Raw genomic sequence first — 20,522 nt, 5'->3', positions numbered from 1 at the left:
GGCGGGGGGGAGAGGGGCGGGGGGGGAGAGGGGCGGGGGGGGAGAGGGGCGGGGGGGAGAGGGGCGGGGGGGAGAGGGGCGGGGGGGGGAGAGGGGCGGGGGGGGGAGAGGGGCGGGGGGGGAGAGGGGCGGGGGGGGAGAGGGGCGGGGGGGGAGAGGGGCGGGGGGGGAGAGGGGAGAGGGAGAGAGGGGCGGGGGGGGAGAGGGGCGGGGGGGGAAGAGGGGCGGGGGGGAGAGGGGCGGGGGGGAGAGGGGCGGGGGAGGGGGGGGGAGAGGGGCGGGGGGGGAGAGGGGCGGAGGGGAGAGGGGCGGAGGGGAGAGGGGCGGGGGGGAGAGGGCAGGGGGCGGGGGGGAGAGGGCAGGGGGCGGGGGGGAGAGGGCAGGGGGCGGGGGGAGAGGGCAGGGGGCGGGGGGGAGAGGGCAGGGGGCGGGGGGGAGAGGGCAGGGGGCGGGGGGGAGAGGGCAGGGGGCGGGGAGGGAGAGGGCAGGGGGCGGGGAGGAAGAGGGCAGGGGGCGGGAGGAAGAGGGCAGGGGGCGGGAGGAAGAGGGCAGGGGGCGGGAGGAAGAGGGCAGGGGGCGGGAGGAAGAGGGCAGGAGGAAGAGGGCAGGGGGCAGGAGGAAGAGGGCAGGGGGCGGGAGGAGGAGGGCAGGGGGCGGGAGGAGGAGGGCAGGGGGCGGGAGGAGGAGGGCAGGGGGCGGGAGGAGGAGGGCAGGGGGCGGGAGGAGGAGGGCAGGGGGCGGGAGAGGGCAGGGGGGGGCAGGGAGGAGGAGGGCAGGGGGCGGGAGGAGGAGGGCAGGGGGCGGGAGGAGGAGGGCAGGGGGCGGGAGGAGGAGGGCAGGGGGCGGGAGGAGGAGGGCAGGGGCGGGAGGAGGAGGGCAGGGGGCGGGAGGAGGAGGGCAGGGGGCGGGAGGAGGAGGGCAGGGGGCGGGAGGAGGAGGGCAGGGGGCGGGAGGAGGAGGGCAGGGGGCGGGAGGAGGAGGGCAGGGGGCGGGAGGAGGAGGGCAGGGGGCGGGAGGAGGAGGGCAGGGGGCGGGAGGAGGAGGACAGGGGGCGGGAGGAGGAGGGCAGGGGGCGGGAGGAGGAGGGCAGGAGGCGGGAGGAGGGGGGAAGGGGGCAGGAGGAGGAGGGCAGGGGGCGGAAGGAGGAGGGCAGGGGGCGGAAGGAGGAGGGCAGGGGGCAGAAGGAGGAGGGGGGGAGGAGGGGGAGAGTGCGAGGAAGAGGGGGAGAGCGGGAGGAAGAGGAGGAGGGGGCGGGAGGAGGAGCGGGAGGTCATAAGAACATAATAATTAGGAACAGGAGTAGGCCATTTAGCCCCTCGAGCCTGCTCCGCCATTCAATAAGATCATGGCTGATCTGGCCGTGGACTCAGCTCCATTTACCCGCCCTCTCCCCATAACCCTTAATTCCATTATTGGTTAAAAATCTATCTATCTGTGACTTGAATACATTCAATGAGCTAGCCTCAACTGCTTCCTTGGGCAGAGAATTCCACAGATTCACAACCCTCTGGGAGAAGAAATTCCTTCTTAACTCGGTTTTAAATTGGCACCCCCGTATTTTGAGGCTGTACCCCCTAGTTCTAGTCTCCCCGACCAGTGGAAACAACCTCTCCGCCTCTATCTTGTCTATCCCTTTCATTATTTTAAATGTTTCTATAAGATCACCCCTCATCCTTCTGAACTCCAACGAGTAAAGACCCAGTCTACTCAATCTATCATCATAAGGTAACCCCCTCATCTCCGGAATCAGCCTAATGAATCGTCTCTGTACCCCCTCCAAAGCCAGTATATCCTTCCTTAAGTAAGGTGACCAAAACTGCACGCAGTACTCCAGGTGCAACCTTACCAATACCCTGTACAGTTGCTGCAGGACCTCCCTGCTTTTGTACTCCATCCCTCCCGCAATGAAGGCCAACATTCCATTCGCCTTACTGATTATCTGCTGCACCTGCAAACTAACTTTTTGGGATTGTGGGTGGGGTGGATTGACCCATCCACCTCCACGGAGGTGTGTGGGGGGCCTGACCCATCCACCTCCATGGCACGAACCTGGTATTGCAGTACTTCCAGGAACGGTGCAGTGGCTCTCGGCCTTTTGGCTAAGAGCATTGGCGCAGAGTGATCCTTGATGTGTGCAAGGTGACCTCTGGCGTTTGTGATTTGACAAAGAATTGGAAAGATTGGCTACGAATTTAAAAAAAACTCCAAAAGAGTTTCATGCACAAGGACCCCAGGTCCCTCTGCACCGCAGCATGTTGTAATTTCTCCCCATTCAAATAATATTCCCTTTTACTGTTTTTTTTCCCCAAGGTGGATGACCTCACACTTTCCGACATTGTATTCCATTTGCCAAACCTTAGCCCATTCGCTTAACCTATCCAAATCTCTTTGCAGCCTCTCTGTGTCCTCGACACAACCCGCTTTCCCACTAATCTTAGTGTCATCTGCAAATTTTGTTACACAATACTCTGTCCCCTCTTCCAGGTCATCGATGTATATTGTAAACAGTTGTGGTCCCAGTACTGATCCCTGTGGCACACCCCTAACCACCGATTTCCAACCCGAAAAGGACCCATTTATCCCGACTCTCTGCTTTCTGTTCGCCAGCCAATTCTCTATCCATGCGAATACATTTCCTCTGACTCCGCGTACCTCTATCTTCTGCAGTAACCTTTTGGAACCTTATCGAATGCAGTAACCTTATCGAATGCCTTTTGGAAATCTAAATACACCATCGGTACACCTCTATCCACCATGCTCATTATATCCTCAAAGAATTCCAGTAAATTAGTTAAACATGATTTCCCCTTCATGAATCCATGCTGCGTCTGCTTGATTGCACTATTCCTATCTAGATGTCCTGCTATTTCTTCCTTAATGATAGTTTCAAGCATTTTCCCCACTACAGATGTTAAACTAACCGGCCTATAATTACCTGCCTTTTGTCTGCCCCCTTTTTTAAACAGAGGCGTTACATTAGCTGCTTTCCAATCCGATGGTACCTCCCCAGAGTCCAGAGAATTTTGGTAGATTATAACGAATGCATCTGCTATAACTTCCGCCATCTCTTTTAATACCCTGGTATGCATTTCATCAGGACCAGGGGACTTGTCTACCTTGAGTCCCATTAGCCTGTCCAGCACTACCCTCCGAGTGACAGTGATTGTCTCAAGGTCCTCCCTTCCCACATTCCTGAGACAGCAATTTTTGGCATGGTTTTTGTGTCTTCCACTGTGAAGACCGAAGCAAAATAATTATTTAAGGTCTCAGCCATTTCCATATTTCCCATTATTAAATCCCCCTTCTCATCTTCTAAGGGACCAACATTTACTTTATTCACTTTTTTCCGTTTTATATATCTGTAAAAGCTTTTATTATCTGTTTTTATGTTTTGCGCAAGTTTACCTTCGTAATCTATCTTTCCTTTCTTTATTGCTTTTTTAGTCATTCTTTGCTGTTGTCTAAAATGTTCCCAATCCTCTAGTTTCCCACTAACCTTGGCCACCTTATACGCATTGGTCTTTGGATTGATACTCTCCTTTATTTCCTTGGTTATCCACGGCTGGTTTTCCCTTCTCTTACCGCCCTTCTTTTTCACTGGAATATATTTTTGTTGAGCACTATGAAAGAGCTCCTTAAAAGTCCTCCACTGTTCCTCAATTGTGCCACCGTTTAGTCTGTGTTTCCAGTCTACTTTAGCCAACTCTGCCCTCATCCCACTCTAGTCCCCTTTGTTTAAGCATAGTACTCTCGTTTGAGACACTACTTCCTCATCCTCAATCTGTATTACAAATTCAACCATACTGTGATCACTCATTCCGAGAGGATCTTTTACTAGGAGATCGTTTATTATTCCTGTCTCATTACACAGGACCAGATCTAAGATAGCTTGCTCCCTTGTAGGTTCTGTAACATACTGTTCTAAGAAACAATCCCGTATGCATTCTATGAATTCCTCCTCAAGGCTACCCCGTGCGATTTGATTTGACCAATCGATATGTAGGTTAAAATCCCCCATGACTACTGCCGTTCGTTTTTCACATGCCTCCATTATTCCCTTGATTATTGCCCGCCCCACCGTGAAGTTATTATTTGGGGGCCTATAAACTACGCCCACCAGTGGCTTTTTCCCCTTACTATCTCTAATCTCCACCCACGAGGAGGAGCGGGAGGTCGGCGAGGAGGAGCGGGAGGTCGATGAATAGGAGCGGGAGGATGAGGTGGAAGAGGATGAGGAGGAAGTGGACGAACAGGAGGGAGGGCGGAGGTAGTGAGACAATCGACCTTCCGGATAAGCTGTCTGACAGACTCCAATCTGCATGAATGAAACCCCAGAACCCCATAGCTCACCACATCCCCATCATACCATCCCTGTCTCTTGCAATAACATAGCGCCTCCTTGGCGCAAAGCTGAAATGAGAGACACCACAAAAGATTCCAATACATTTATCTATGAACATATCGCACATATTACATTGATACTATTAACTAATCACCATGGTGCAATCCCTTAGTGCATGTCTTTGTTGTGCCCTTTCGTAATCTAGTGCTCCTACACTGTGCGCCACCCCCCCAGCCCCCACCACAGTGGCTGCAGTAAGACGACCTTTTCCAGCTGTGGAACTAGAAGGACCGGCTGTTGACTGCTGCACCTCGGCATGTGTGGCAGCAGTTTGGATTGGCTGGCTGATAGGCAGCTGCAAGGGAAACGGTGCAGTGACAGTCGGACTGCGGTCATCCTGAGAGAGCTCCACAGACACACTGCCATTCCCCCAGGGCGAATGTTGGAGCACAGATTGCTGGCCTGCTGCGACACCGAGAAAGCCCCGGTCGACAGTGGTAGACCCATCCATGACGACAGCAGTCTGAGCTTGGTTGGCATCACACTGAGACTGCGTTAGAGCAGCCAGAGCTTGGATGCCACCATACAGAGACTGCCTGAGAGCAGTCCGAGCTTCCGCTGCAGCATCACTCATCATGCACACCATCACATCTGGGCCGCCATGGTCTCTCTGGAAATCCACGCTCTGTGCAGAGCCCCATAAAATGTTGGAGGTGGACTCCTTCATGCTCCTTGCCATTGCGAAGAGGTTCTCTGGCAGCCTTGCGATTGCACCTCTTATTTCCATGTGCATGCCTTCTTCTGAAGGCCTCCCCATCGAGCTCCTCATCGGAGTCCTGTACAACAGAACTTGCGCGGAAACTTGCCCACCGGGCTGGCCCCCCAACTACCCTTTCCCCCTGGCCTTAACTGCAGCCCACTCGTGCCCGGTGCCTCACTCTGTGTAGATCTCACTATTACACCAGCCTCTAAAGAACGCGCAGTGCCAGTTTCTGAGCTGGTGTCTGTCAGTGACAGATGCAGTGACGCAGTGTCTTCCTCCTCCTCCTCTTCTTCTTCCCCCACACTCTCTGACGTGACCTTGGGGACAGACTGCTCGGGTGCTTGCTGATTCTCTGAAAGCAGAAAGACACAAGAGTTGGATTATGGTGTGGGGGGCAGGAAGGCAGAAATGCATTCATACACCATGAGTAGCCTGAAAGTAAGCAAATATTACAGGCTGAGGGGGAAGTGGGATGTGAGGAGGAGGATTAGGAATGAACATACCGTTGTTGTCCTCAAGGGGTTCAACATCGCCAGTGGCCACAGTGCCGACAAACTGCCGCACAATGATCTGCAGCACTCGCATCTCCAGCTGGCTCAGCTCGTCAGTGTGGGCTTGGACCCACCGCCCCCCCCCCCCACCCACCATTCCCATCCCCAACCTCCCACACCTGACGATAATGCACCACCTTGGCCTGCAAGAGAAAGGGAAGTGTGTGAGTGAGTGTGGTGCAACATATTTGGGTGATGTGCCTGCCATAGTTGAATAGCTGTCATTATGTGCAAGGTGTTAGATGTGCATGTGAGTGTTGATAGGTAGAGATTGTTGATGGGTGTGTGGTGCATTGAGCAGTGTGTGAAGCTTGTGGTACAGATGGTGGTGTGGAGCATTTGTTGAAACCTTCACTCACCCTGGTTACCCATGTGAGGTCGTTAAATTTGTTCCTGCATTGGATATGGGACCTGGGGACCACAGTGCTACCCATGACTACCTCCCTCCACACAGTGTGGCAGATTTGTGGTGACCGCCCGCCTTCTCGCCACTGCTTCTCTCCAGGGCTTCATCGGACAACCTCCAGGCTCTCTCTCTGGAGCGACAATCTGCCATCAGGATTTGTAAAGAATTCTTCCTTCTGGTTGTTGGGGCAGCTGCACAACCAACAAGCTACGGAATACCAAAGGACAGAAAACGCTAGTGGGAGTTGTGTACAGACCTCCAAATAGTAGTGGTGATGTTGGGGAGGGCGTCAAACAGGAAATTAAGGGTGCATGCAATAAAGATGCAGCAGTTATCATGGGTGGCTTTAATATGCATTTAGATTGGGCTAACCAAACTGGAAGCAATACGGTGGAGGAGGATTTCCTGGAGTGCATAAGGGATGGTTTTCTAGACCAATATGTCGAGGAACCAACTAGGGGGGAGGCCATCTTAGACTGGGTGTTGTGTAATGAGAGAGGATTAATTAGCAATCTTGTTGTGCGAGGCCCCTTGGGGAAGAGTGACCATAATATGATGGAATTCTACATTAGGATGGAGAAGGAAACAGTTAATTCAGAGACCATGGTCCAGAACTTAAAGAAGGGTAACTTTGAAGGTATTAGGCGTGAATTGGCTAGGATAGATTGGCGAATGATACTTAAGGGGTTGACAGTGGATGGGCAATGGCAGACATTTAGAGACCGCATGGATGAACTACAAAAATTGTACATCCCTGTCTGGCGTAAAAATAAAAAAGAGAAGGTGGCTCAACCGTGGCTATCAAGGGAAATCAGGGATAGTATTAAGGCTAAGGAAGTGGCATACAAATTGGCCAGAAATAGCAGCGAACCCGGGGACTGGGAGAAATTTAGAACTCAGCAGAGGAGGACAAAGGGTTTGATTAGGGCAGGGAAAATAGAGTACGAGAGGAAGCTTGCAGGGAACATTAAAATGGACTGCAAAAGCTTCTATGGATATGTAAAGAGAAAAAGGTTAGTCAAGACAAATGTAGGTCCCCTGCAGTCAGAATCAGGGGATGTCATAACTGGGAACAAAGAAATGGCAGACCAATTGAACAAGTACTTTGATTCGATATTCACTAAGGAGGACACAAACAACCTTCCGGATATAAAAGGGGTCAGAGGGTCTAGTAAGGAGGAGGATCTGAGGGAAATCCTTATTAGTCGGGAAATTGTGTTGGGGAAATTGATGGGATTGAAGGCCGATAAATCCCCAGGGCCTGATGGACTGCATCCCAGAGTACTTAAAGAGGTGGCCTTGGAAATAGCAGATGCATTGACAGTCATGTTCCAACATTCCATAGACTCTGGATCAGTTCCTATCGAGTGGAGGGTAGCCAATGTAACCCCACTTTTTAAAAAAGGAGGGAGAGAAAATAGGGAATTATAGACCGGTCAGCCTGACATCGGTAAAATGATGGAATCAATTATTAAGGATGTCATAGCAGCGCATTTAGAAAGAGGTGACATGATAGGTCCAAGTCAGCATGGATTTGTGAAAGGGAAATCATGCTGGACAGATCTTCTGAAATTTTTTGAGGATGTTTCCAGTAGAGTGGACAAGGGAGAACCAGTTGATGTGGTGTATTTGGACTTTCAGAAGGCTTTCGACAAGGTCCCACACAAGAGATTAATGTGCAAAGTTAAAGCACATGGGATTGGGGGTAGTGTGCTGACGTGGATTGAGAACTGGTTGGCAGACAGAAAGCAAAGAGTAGAAGTAAATGGGTACTTTTCAGAATGGCAGGCAGTGACTAGTGGGGTACCGCAAGGTTCTGTGCTGGGGCCCCAGCTGTTTACATTGTACATTAATGATTTAGACGAGGGGATTAAATGTAGTATCTCCAAATTTGCGGATGACACTAAGTTGGGTGGCAGTGTGAGCTGCGAGGAGGATGCTATGAGGCTGCAGAGTGACTTGGATAGGTTTGCAAGTGGGCAAATGCATGGCAGATGAAGTATAATGTGGATAAATGTGAGGTTATTCACTTTGGTTGTAAAAACAGAGAGACAGACTATTATCTGAATGGTGACAGATTAGGAAAAGGGGAGGTGCAACGAGACCTGGGTGTCATGGTACATCAGTCATTGAAGGTTGGCATGCAGGTGCAGCAGCCGGTTAAGACGGCAAATGGCATGTTGGCCTTCATAGCGAGGGGATTTGAGTACAGGGGCAGGGATGTGTTACTACAGTTGTACAGGGCCTTGGTGAGGCCACACCTGGAGTATTGTGTACAGTTTTGGTCTCCTAACTTGAGGAAGGACATTCTTGCTATTGAGGGAGTGCAGCGAAGGTTCACCAGACTGATTCCCAGGATGGCTGGACTGACCTATCAAGAAAGACTGGATCAACTGGGCTTGTATTCACTGGAGTTCAGAAGAATGAGAGGGGATCTCATAGAAACGTTTAAAATTCTGACGGGTTTAGACAGGTTTGATGCGGGAAGGATGTTCCCAATATTGGGGAAGTCCAGAACCAGGGGTCACAGTTTAAGGATAAGGGGTAAGCCATTTAGGACCGAGATGAGGAGAAACCTCTGCACCCAGAGAGTGGTGAACCTGTGGAATTCTCTACCACAGAAAGTAGTTGAGGCCAATTCACGAAATATATTCAAAAAGGAGTTAGATGTAGTCCTTACTACTAGGGGAATCAAGGTGTATGGCGAGAAAGCAGGAATGGGGTACTGAAGTTGCATGTTCAGCCATGAACTCGCATGTTCAGCCATGAACTCATTGAATGGTGGTGCAGGCTCGAAGGGCTGAATGGCCCACTCCTGCACCTATTTTCTATGTTTCTAAAACCTCTCTGACAAAGTGTTTGCACAACTTTCCTAATGTTTCCACAACTTTCCTAATGTTTCCTTCTTTTGCTCCATGTAAATTTTTGTCTCATTGTGCTCTTGGGAAGCATCTTGGGAGGTTTTACTACATTTAGAAAAGATTTGTTACTGGGATGTGGGTGTCGCTGGCAAGGCCAGCATTTATTGCCCATTCCTAATGCCCTTGAAAAGGTGGTTGTGAGGCGCCTTCTAGAACCGCTGTTAGGGAGGGACTTGCAGGGTTTTGACCCAGTGACAATAAAGGAATGGCGATAAATTTCCAAGTCATGATGATGTGTAACTTGGAGGGGAACTTGCAAGTGATGGTGTTCCAATGTACCTGCTGCCCTTGTTCTTCTTGGTGGTAGAGATCACGGGTTTGAGGTGTGCTGTCAAAGAAGTCTTGGCGAGATGCTGCAGGGCATCTTGTAGATGGTACAGACTGCAGCCACGGTGTGCCGCTGATGGAGGAAGTGACTGCTTAAGGTGGTGGATAGGTGAAAATCAAGGAGTTGCTTTGTCCTGGATAGTGTTGAGTTTCTTGTGTGTTGTTGGTGCTGCACTCATCCAGGCAAGTGGAGAGTATTCCATCACACTCCTGACTCATGCCTTTTAGATGGTGGAAAGGCTTTGGAGAGTCAGGAAGCGAGATACGCCGCAGAATATCCAACCTCTGACCTGCTCTTGTGGCCTCAATATTTGTGTGGCTGGTTCAGTTAAGTTTCTGGTCAATGGTGACGCCCAGGATGCTGATGGTAGCGGATTTGGCGATGGTAATGCCGTTGAATGTCATGGGGCGGTGGTTAGAGATGATCATTGCCTGGCACTTTTGTTGCTTGAATATTACTTGCCACTTATCAGCCCAAGCCTGAATGTTGTTCAGGTGTTGCTGCAAGCGGGCATGGACTGCTTTATTATCTGAGGAGTTGCAAATGGAACTGAAGGCTGTGCAGTCATCAGCGAACATCCATCCCCACTTCTGACCTTATGTTGGAGGGAAGGTCATTGATGAAGCAGCTGAAGATGGTTGAGCCTAGGGCACTGCCCTGAGGAACTTCTGCAGCGATGATTGGGGCTGAGATGACTGATCCCCAACAACCACAACATTAATTGTTGTTGTTGATCCCAACACTTTTATAACCACACCTTTTTAAAAAATAATGCTACTGCACATAAATACATGAAAATCAGCAGATAAGTGGCAAGCTGTCAAATAAAGTGAAAAGATAACAAAAAATTGTAAACATGACTTTGAATAGGTATGGCAGCCTCATCACAATACAGCACGTTAAATTTAAATTTATCAAAACTATGCATGCTATTCTACTAGATTTACTATATCTGCATATAAAATCTGAATCTTATTTGCAACGTTTTGTAGAAATTTTGCTTTCCATAAAGCAACTGGGTATGAAACAGATCATACACAAAGGCATAAAGAAAAAAAGACACACTTCTGCAGAAGCTTTCAACGGTGCACTTAATTTCTAGCTGGGACACTACAAGGAAGAGTGGCTCAATAAATTCATGCTTCAAGTATTTTTTGATTGATGTGATCAAAGTTCTGTTGATTATCAAATTTAAGAGAAAGCAATGAAAAGAGCAGTTAGGACAATAGTTACAATATTTGGATTTCCAGAAAGCATTCCAGAAACATAGAAACATCGAAAATAGGTGCAGGAGTAGGCCATTCAGCCCCCTTCGAGCCTGCACCACCATTCAATATGATCATGGCTGATCATTCAACTTCAGTACCCCATTCTTGCTTTCTCGCCGTACCCCTTGATCCCTTTAGCCTCAAGGGCCATATCTAACTCCCTTTTGAATATATCTAACGAACTGGCCTCAACAACTTTCTGTGGTAACGTGCCACATAAAAGGTTATTGCACAAGATAAGAGCTCACGAGGTTGGGGGTAATATATTAGCATGCATAGAAGATTGGCTAACTAACAGAAAACAGAGAGTCGGGATAAATGGGTCATTTTCCGGTTGGCAAACTAGTGGGGTGCCACAGGGATTAATGCTGGGGCCTCAACTATTTACAATCTATATTAATGACTTGGATGAAGGGACTGAGTGTAATGTAGCTACATTTGCTGATGATACAAAGATTAGTGGGAAAGCAAGTTGTGGGGAGAACGCAAAGAATCTGCAAAGAGATATAGATAGGCTAAGTGAGTGTAAAAGTAGGGAACTCCTGCTACAACTGTACAGGGCATTGGTAAAGCCACACCTGGAGTACTGCGTACAGTTTCCGTCTCCTTGTTTAAGGATATACTTGCATTGGAGGCAATTCAGAGAAGGTGCATGAGGTTTGTTCCTGAAATGAAGGGGTTGTCATGTGAAGAAAGGTTGCGCAGGATGGGCCTATACTCATTGGAGTTTATAAGACTGAGAGGTGATCTTATTAAAATGTATAAGATTCTGAGGAGGCTTGACAGGGTAGATGCAGAGAGGATGTTTCCCCTCGTGGGGGAATCTAGAACTAGGGGGCATACTTTCAGAATAAGGGTTCGCCCATTTAAAATGGAAATGAGGAGGAATCTTTTCTCTCAGAGGGTCGAGAATCTTTGGAATTCTCTACCCCAGAGAGCTGTGGAGGCTGGGTCATTGAATATATTTAAGATGGAGAGAGACAGATTTTTGAACGAGAAGGGGTTATGGGGAGCGGGCAGGATCAGATCAGCTATGATCTTATTGAATGGCGGAGCAGGCTCGAGGGGCCAACTGGCCTACTCCTGCTCCTAATTCTTATGTTCTTGGACACCAGCTGAGCCAAAAAGGCACCATCAGTCCGACAGCTGTTCAGTGAATATCCTTCTTTGGGTGATAACCTCAACAGCAACTACATGCAACAGATTTCATGAAATGTTGGACCACTTGTGTGTCTTTATCCTTTACCTGTTATATTTTTTCCTTTTTCAGTTAGACCGAGAGTTGATATGCTAATTGGAACTCGAGAGAGGCACATAAACATCAAATCCCACTTAGATTCTGGTTAACTTCAGCTCACTAATCTGTCAGCATTGATACCCTGACAGTAGTTTCCCAACATTCCATTCACTGTGTTTCACAGAGCATGTAACACTCTATCCTATAAAATAAAGCTAGTTCAAGTAATATCCTAAAGGCAATTCCAACATGTTATGCAATCACGTCTTTTACATTACAGTTAATGATTTTAAGCCTGAAAAGGCTGGGGTTTTTTTTAAGTATGATTTTTTTTGTTCATTGAAGTGAGTAATCTTGTAAAATGGAGCACGTTGCCATCTCAGCCCCAGTTTCAGCCTCAAACATTGTCAATTATACCACTGCACAATAGAGTAAATTTGCTTGTATCCTGCAGTAACAATGTTTCTCCAGCCCCAACCTCAGGAAAGCACTCCTTTTGCACCACTGTATTATTATTTCATTTCTAACATCTCCTCTCAGTGCCATTTGTCTCTTTTGTGCCAATGTCTACGAAGAACTGAGTTGAGACTGAGCAAACTCATTTTATGCAGGGTCCTGACAATCAGCAAAGAATATTTGCCTGCAATGAACAGAACACAATGGCTGTTTACCAACGCTCTCTCCAAGCTCATCTCAGCCATGAGATCCATTTCCTGCTCTCTCGACTCTATTGCCACTAAACTGACCACCCAATTTCCCTTCCTAGTCATCATTGTAGATGATATTGGGATTGGTTCCCTCTCCTAAGGTATTTGAATGTGTTGGTACCTCAGAAACCTATGTCCCTCTTTTCCTCAACTCCATGTTCAAATCTCTCCAATCCACCTCCTACCACAGCACTGAAACGGTCCTAATCAAAGTCACAAATGATTCACAGTGAATCTGTCTGAAACTTCCAGGGTTCTAGCATGTCAGCTAGTTCCATTGTTGGTAAGATAAAAAGAACGACAGATGAAAATTAAGCCTAGCATGGAAGTTCCAAATTAATGATTTTCTATTACTCAGAGGAACAAGCTGAATTTATATATCGCAAGGGCAACTAGGGCTGGGCATTAAATGCTGGACTTCCCAGTAACACCCATATTCCATGTTTCAATATAAACACAAATGTATAAATAGAACCCTTTTCCAAATACTCTGAAAAAAGTCAAAAATCTCAAAATATGACAGTGTGTCCAGGTTACACAATATACAAAACATTTCTAGCAGTCCAAAATAATATAAACATAGAAAACATAGAAAACATAGAAACATAGAAAATAGGTGCAGGAGTAGGCCATTCAGCCCTTCGAGCCTGCACCACCATTCAATGAGTTCATGGCTGAACATGCAACTTCAGTACCCCATTCCTGCTTTTTCGCCATACCCCTTGATCCCCCTAGTAGTAAGGACTGCATCTAACTCCTTTTTGAATATATTTAGTGAATTGGCCTCAACAACTTTCTGTGGTAGAGAATTCCACAGGTTCACCACTCTCTGGGTGAAGAAGTTTCTCCTCATCTCGGTCCTAAATGGCTTACCCCTTATCCTTACAACATTCTTCAAAACCATGCAAAACAGAAATTCCTGCACGAATTCCTATGCAGAAAAGACCACCGAAAGCAGAGCTCCTGGCAACCCTCATTCTTTTCACACTGGAACCTTTTTACACATAACATAAAACATACTTGTCTTGGTAATGTTTTGATTAGATCACTAAAGCTTAGACTAAGCAGCTCCATTGAAAATTTAAAAGGCAAGAAATGTAGAGGTGGAAAGCTGGCAAGAGAGTAGAACTTTTAAATTTAATACGCTGGAGGAGTAGGAGCCAGTGTAGGGCAATGATGGGACATGGTGCAGGACAGGATACAGGCAGCTGACTTTTAGATAAGTTGTGAGTTTGTGCAAAATGGGAAGCCAGGAAAGAGGGATCTTGAATAATCAAGTCTAGATGTGACAAAAGCATGGGTAAAGATTTCAGCCGCAGTGGTGCTGAAGAAGGGGTAGCGGAGTTGAAAATATGCAGTATTGGATAAAATGAGGTCATACGCAGTCTGATGAGTAGATGGAGAGAGAGGGATTAAGGGACAGGGTGCCGAGTTTATGGTGGGGGAATTTTGGTGCTGACATCACAACATGTGCACATCACTATTCTCTCTTTCACGTTACCACAATATCACTATTCCACACATGTGCACTAGGCAAGATCTTACAATCAGTCTGCACATGCGTGGAACAGTGGGCCTCCAGAGGGTGGTTCACCGGAAGACTGGCTGCACATTACAATGGCTAATATAGGAACGCAGCTCATTTTCTTAAGACCCAGGTGGCAATATAAAAGCAACTTTAAGCATTTGATACCACAACAGCCAAGTGATTTTACCACATCAGTTGCAGCATGACAGGAACGAGGCTATCACACAGAAAAAAGGTGACGGATTCTCGTGCTAAACATGGTTTTTATAAGAACATAAGAAATAGGAGGTGTAGGCCATACGGCCCCTCGAGCCTGCTTTGCCATTCAATAAGATCATGGCTGATCTGATCATGGACTCAGCTCCACTTCCCCTATAAGCCTTTATTGTTTAAGTAATTCTCTATTTCTGTCTTAAATTTATTCAATGTCCCAGCTTGCACAGCTCTCTGAGGCAGCGAATTCCACAGATTACCAACCCTCAGAAAAGAAATTTCTCCTCATCTCTGTTTTAAATGGGCGGCCACTTATTCTGAGATCATGCCCTCTAGTTCTAGTCTCCCCCATCAGTGGAAACATCCTCTCTGATCCATCTTGTCAAGCCCCCTCATCATCTTATATGTTTTGATAAGATCACCTCTCATTCTTCTGAATTCCAATGAGTCGAGGCCCAACCTACTCAACCTTTCCTCATAAGTCAACTCCCTCATCCCCAGAATCAACCTAGTGAACCTTCTCTGAACTGCCTCCAAAGCAAGTATATCCTTTCGTAAATATGGAATTCAAAACTGCACGCAGTATTCCAGGTGTGGCCTCACCAATACCTTATATAGCTGCAGCAAGACGTCCCTGCTTTTATACTCCATCCCCTTTGCAATAAAGGCCAAGATTCCATTGGCCTTCCTGATCACTTGCTATTCCTGCATACTAACCTTTTGTGTTTCATGCACAAGTACCCCCAGCCTCCCTTTTTAAATAGGGGCATTATATTTGCAGTTTTCCAATCTGCTGGGACCTCCCCAGAATCCAGAGAATTTTGGTAAATTACAACCAATGCATCCACAATCCCTGCCGCTACTTCTCTTAAGACCCTAGGATGCAAGCCATCAGGTCCAGGGGATTTATCTGCCTTTAGTCCCATTATTTTACTGAGTACCACCTCCTTTGTGATTGTCATAAGTACTGCGGCACTTTGCAATCTTTCTCCATTTAAATAATAACTTGCTCTTTGATTTTTTCTGCCAAAGTGCATGAACATTATACTCCATCTGCCAAATGTTTGCCCACTCACTTAGCCTGTCTATGTCCTTTTGCAGATTTTTTGTGTCCTCCTCACACATTGCTATTCCTCCCATCTTTGTATCATCAGCAAACTTCACTCAGTCCCTTCTTCCAAGTCATTTATATAGATTGTAAATAGTTGGGGTCCCAGCACTGACCCCTGCTGCACCCCACTAGTTACTGGTTGCCAACCAGAGAATGAACCATTTATCCCGACTCTCTGTTTTCTGTTAGTTAGTAAATAATGGTCTCCTAATCTGACCAATTTTGGTCTCCTAATCTGAGGAACGACATTCTTGCTATTGAGGGAGTGCAACGAAGGTTGCATCAGACTGATTCCCGGGATGGCAGGACTGACATATGAAGAATGACTGGATCGACTATGCTTATTTTCACTGGAATTTAGATGAATGAGGAGGGATCTCATAGAAACATATAAAATTCTGACAGGATTGGACAGGTTAGATGCAGGAAGAATGTTCCCGATGTTGGGGAAGTCCAGAACCAGGGGTCACAGTCTAAAGATAAGGGGTAAGCCATTTAGGACCGAGATGAGGAGAAACTTCTTCACTCAGAGAATTGTGAACCTGTGGAATTCTCTATCACAGAAAGTTGTTGAGGCCAGTTCGTTAGATATTTTCAAAAGGGAGTTAGATGGGGTCCTTACGGCTGAAGGGATCAAGGGGTATGAAGAGAAAGCAGGAATGGGGTACTTAAGTTGCAAGATCAGCCATGATCATATTGAATGGTGGTGCAGGCTCGAAGGGCCGAATGGCCTATTCCTGCACCTATTTTCTATATTTCTACGTAATCCTCTATCCATGCTAATATATTACCCCCAACCCCGTGAACTTTAATCTTGTGCAGTAACCTTTTATGTGGCACCTTAACAAATGCCTTCTGGAAATCCAAATACACCACATCCACTGGTGTCCCTTTATCCACCCTGTTCGTTACACCTTCAAAGAACTCCAGCAAATGTGTCAAACATGACTTCCCCTTCATAAATCCATGCTGACTCTGCCTGACCAAATTATGCTTTTCTAAATGTCCTACTACTGCTTCTTTAATAATGGACTCCAACATTTTCCCAACCACAAATGTTAGGCTAACTGGTCTATAGTTTCCTCCTTTTTGTCTGCCTCCCTTTTTAAATAGGGGCATTATATTTGCAGTTTTCCAATCTGCTGGGACCTCCCCAGAATCCAGAGAATTTTGGTAAATTACAACCAATGCATCCACAATCCCTGCCGCTACTTCTCTTAATACCCTAGGATGCAAGCCATCAGGTCCAGGGGATTTATCTGCCTTTAGTCCCATTATTTTATTGAGTACCACCTCCTTTGTGATTGTGATAAGTTCCTCCCCCCCCCGCCCCCCCATAGTCCCTAGACTATCCACTGTCAGAATGTTGTTAGTGTCCTCTATCGTAAAGACTGATACAAAATATTTGTTCAGAGTTTCTGCCATCTCCATGTTCCCCATTACTAATTCCCCGGTCTCATCCTCTAAGGGACCAACATTTACTTTTGCCACCCTTTTCCTTTTTATATATCTATCGAAACTCTTGCTATCTGTTTTTATATTTTGTGCTAGTTTACTTTCATAGTCTATCTTCCCTTTCTTAATCATTTTTTAGTCGGTCTTTGCTGGCTTTTAAAAGCTTCCCAGTCTTTTGTCCTCTCACTAGTTTTGGCCACTTTGTATGCCCTTGTTTTTAATTGGATACCGTCCTTTATTTCTTTAGTTAGCCACGGATGGCTATCTTTTCTCTTACACCCTTTCCTCCTCACTGGAATATATTTTTCTTGAGTCGTGAAATATCTCCTTAAATGTACACCACTGTTCATCAACCGTCCTACACTTTAATCTATTTTCCCAGTCCACTTTACCCAACTATGCCCTCATACCTTAATAGTCTCCTTTCTTTAAGCTTAGTACGCTGATTAGAGATCCAACTTTCTCACCTTCCATCTGAATTTGAAATTCAATCATGCTATAATCACTCATTCCGAGGGGATCCTTTACTGGGAGATTGTTTATTAATTCTGTCTCATTACACAGGACCAGATCTAAGATAGCTTGATCCCTGGTTGGTTCTGTTACATACTGCTCCAGGAACCCGTCCCTTCCACACGCTATGAACTTCTCCTCAAGGCTACCCTGACCAATTTGATTTGTCCAATCAATACGAAGGTTAAGATCAACCATGATTATTGCTGTTCCCTTTTTACAAGCCCCCACTATTTCCTGGTTTATGCTCCGACCAACAGAGTTGCTACTGTTAGGGGGCTATAGACTACACCCACCAGTGACTTTTTCCCCTTATTGTTCCTTATCTCCACCCAAACTGTTTCAACACCCTTATCATTTGAGCCAATATTGTTTCTTACTATTGCAGTGATTCCATCCTTTATCAGTAGAGCTACCCAACCTCCTTTTCCTTTCTGTCTGTCCTTCTGGAGTGTCAAGTACCCCTGAATATTTAATTCCCAGTCCTGGTTACCTTGCAACCACATCTCTGTAATGGCTATTAGATCATACTCATTTGTCTCAATTTGTGCCGTCAACTCCTCTATTTTGTTACAAATGCTACTGCATTTAGACAAAGTGCCTTTACGTTTGTTTTTTTTAAAAACCCTTTTTTCCTGCTCGTTTCCTCTCTCCTTCAAACTCACTTTCTTTATTTTTGCTTTCTAATTCCAGCTTTACTCCCCTCCCTACTGAATGTATTCTCAGGTTCCCATCCCTCTGCCAAGCTAGTTTAAACCCTCCCCAACAGCACTAGCAAACCCCCCCCCCCCACCCCCGCGAGGATATTGGTCCCGCTACTGTCTCCTTATTGATGGTAAAATGATTTCACAAAATAAAGACGACTAGTTTACCAGCAGGAGAGCAAACAATGCGAACATACAGAGCTGCTTTCAGAAGAACACTACATTTTCAGCTTATTGTTAGGGGAGTAATGGCAAGTTGGTCAGTGAGCAATCTCAAGCATGCATCCTAATGTGACAAATAAGACTGATAGCAGTGATATTTGTGGTAATGTCCATAGGCTGGACCATCCATTTTCCAAACTGATTTGGACAATGTCCAAATGCCAGCGTGGAAAGTAGTAAAGGGAGAGAAGAAAGTGAAATCATGATAACCAGAATGTCATTAACCAAATGCAAAGACAGAATGTGAAACTAAAGAGCATCGTTAATGTTCTACTGGAAATACTGGAATCACATTTCTGAAAAGTAGGCGCTCTTAATTTGCTAAAACAGTAGCCACTTACCTTATGTGAGTAACCTGCAACTCAGCCAGTAATTGGCTTTTAAACCATTGGTCAAAGTCCACATTGTCAAAAAGTTCATAGGCTGCCAATCCAATTGCATTGTACACTACCAAGAGCAAAATGCAAACTGTCAACAATACAAACTATTTTCATAACACAGATACAAATTATTAATATCAGTGTTAAATAACTAATACATCAAAATATATATTCAATATTTCTTAACTATAAAGGAACTCCCGTCATAAAATGTTATGATATAAATCTCTGGTACTCAACACGATATGGTTGTTCCACCATCATAAAACAATATTGGCCCTGAAATTGCGGTCAGAGGCTTCCCCACGGGAAGATGCCTCTGCCCACAAAAATATTTACAAATATACCTGGTGGTCCCAGAGGAACGAACGCTTGCATTACAAGACCTCTGTGTGCAGCCAGCCCAGTGCAGAGGGCCACATATTCCAACAGCGTTCGTAAATCCTGGGATCGCATGGGCGGACCAACCAATGAAAATGGCGTATCCCCATTCACAGCAATGACAAGTTCCGTTTGTACGGAGAACACCATTTCTATGAATGGGGATAACCCAAAAACACAAACATTTTAATTAAATAAGAAAAACACATCACAGATTTAAAATTAATTGAAATTAAATTTAATTAAATGTTTTAGCTAAAAATGTATTTTTTTCTATTTTTTGTAATATGTTTTAATAGCGGTAAAAATAAACTTACTTTAATGGACAGGGTTTTTAATATAAAAATTATTGATAAAATTTTATTTTTCTATCTTTTAAAACTCTTACACTGTAAAAGCAGGCCAGGCGTAACAGTTTTAAGGACATTCGCTTGGCAAGAGTTGGGCAAATAGCCCAAATCTCCGCCCACGAAGGCCCTTCTCCCGGGGATACGTTGGAACTGTCAAAATAGATAGAAGCACATGCGCTTTGCGCGCCTAAACCCGGAACTTGCGGGGCTTCTTTGGGCGCGTGTGCACATCGTACGCACCCAGAGAGGGTGCTATTTCAGGGCCATTATCATAATTATGATAAGAACCAATAACATTGCTGGTATAACTACCATCCTTTATTGAACTGGACAACATATTGGAAAATATAACATACCAGCATCTTTGATCACTAGTCCAACAGTATTCTCCACATTGGTAGGCCCTAAAAAAAATTAACCAAGAACATTAATTCTGATTATTTCATTTTTACTTTAAGCAAGTATAAATACAAATATAGAAATGAAAGATAGAAAATATAGAAGTTACTCGACAATGAGGGTAAATTGATACAATTTATGATGAGTGCATAAGACCAAAGTTATACTGATGTATGTGTAGGGCTCTGTTGCATGGGCACTAATTAGAGCTGAGTGTGTACAGGCAACAGATTCACTTCACTCCAACAAAATAGATTCACACCAATTTATGTAATATTTCCAAACCATTTAATGAAGCACAAAATTGGACGTAGCTTTGCACAAAACTGGAGTTATACTATATCAAGTGCAGAAGGGGGTGTGATTATGACAAGTAGAGATGGTCTGACATCATCTTGCATCAGTGAGCTCAGGAGTCAGGGTAAGTGACCCAACAGTAGTAGGGAAAATGCTAGAATCTATTATTAAGGGCATGGTGACAGGGCACTTAGAAAATAATAATAGGAATCGGCAGAGTCAACATGGATTTTATGAAAGGGAAATCATGTTTGACAAATCTGTTAAGTGTTTTTTGAGGTTCTAACTAGCAGAATAGATAAGGTGGGGGGGGGGGGGGGAACCAGTGGATGTGGTGTATTTGGATTTTCAGAAGGCATTCGATAAGGTGCCACACAAGAGGTTATTGAACAAATTTAGGGCTGATGGAATTGGGGGTAATATACTAGCATGGATAGAGGATTGGT

At 45.9% G+C, this 20,522-nt stretch overlaps 1 protein-coding gene across 6 annotated transcripts in view; it reads right to left on the bottom strand.

Moving 5' to 3' along the window:
• The window catches only part of ipo11 (importin 11), a 928,775-nt gene that overhangs the window by 556,508 nt on the left and 351,745 nt on the right, over positions 1 to 20,522 (bottom strand). For all 6 annotated transcript variants that reach the window (XM_070869309.1, XM_070869300.1, XM_070869323.1 and 3 more), the window contains 2 exons: positions 19,737 to 19,784; positions 18,611 to 18,716 (listed from right to left, as the gene is read on the bottom strand). In XM_070869309.1, the coding sequence (XP_070725410.1) occupies positions 18,611 to 18,716; positions 19,737 to 19,784 (154 nt within the window). The remainder of the gene's footprint in view (positions 1 to 18,610; positions 18,717 to 19,736; positions 19,785 to 20,522) is intronic.

This window comes from Pristiophorus japonicus, chromosome 2 (genome assembly GCF_044704955.1).
Source record: "Pristiophorus japonicus isolate sPriJap1 chromosome 2, sPriJap1.hap1, whole genome shotgun sequence".
Classification (NCBI taxonomy): domain Eukaryota; kingdom Metazoa; phylum Chordata; class Chondrichthyes; family Pristiophoridae; genus Pristiophorus; species Pristiophorus japonicus.
The sequence above is the reverse complement of the archived record's forward strand: the minus strand, read 5'-3'. Positions and strand labels throughout refer to the sequence as shown.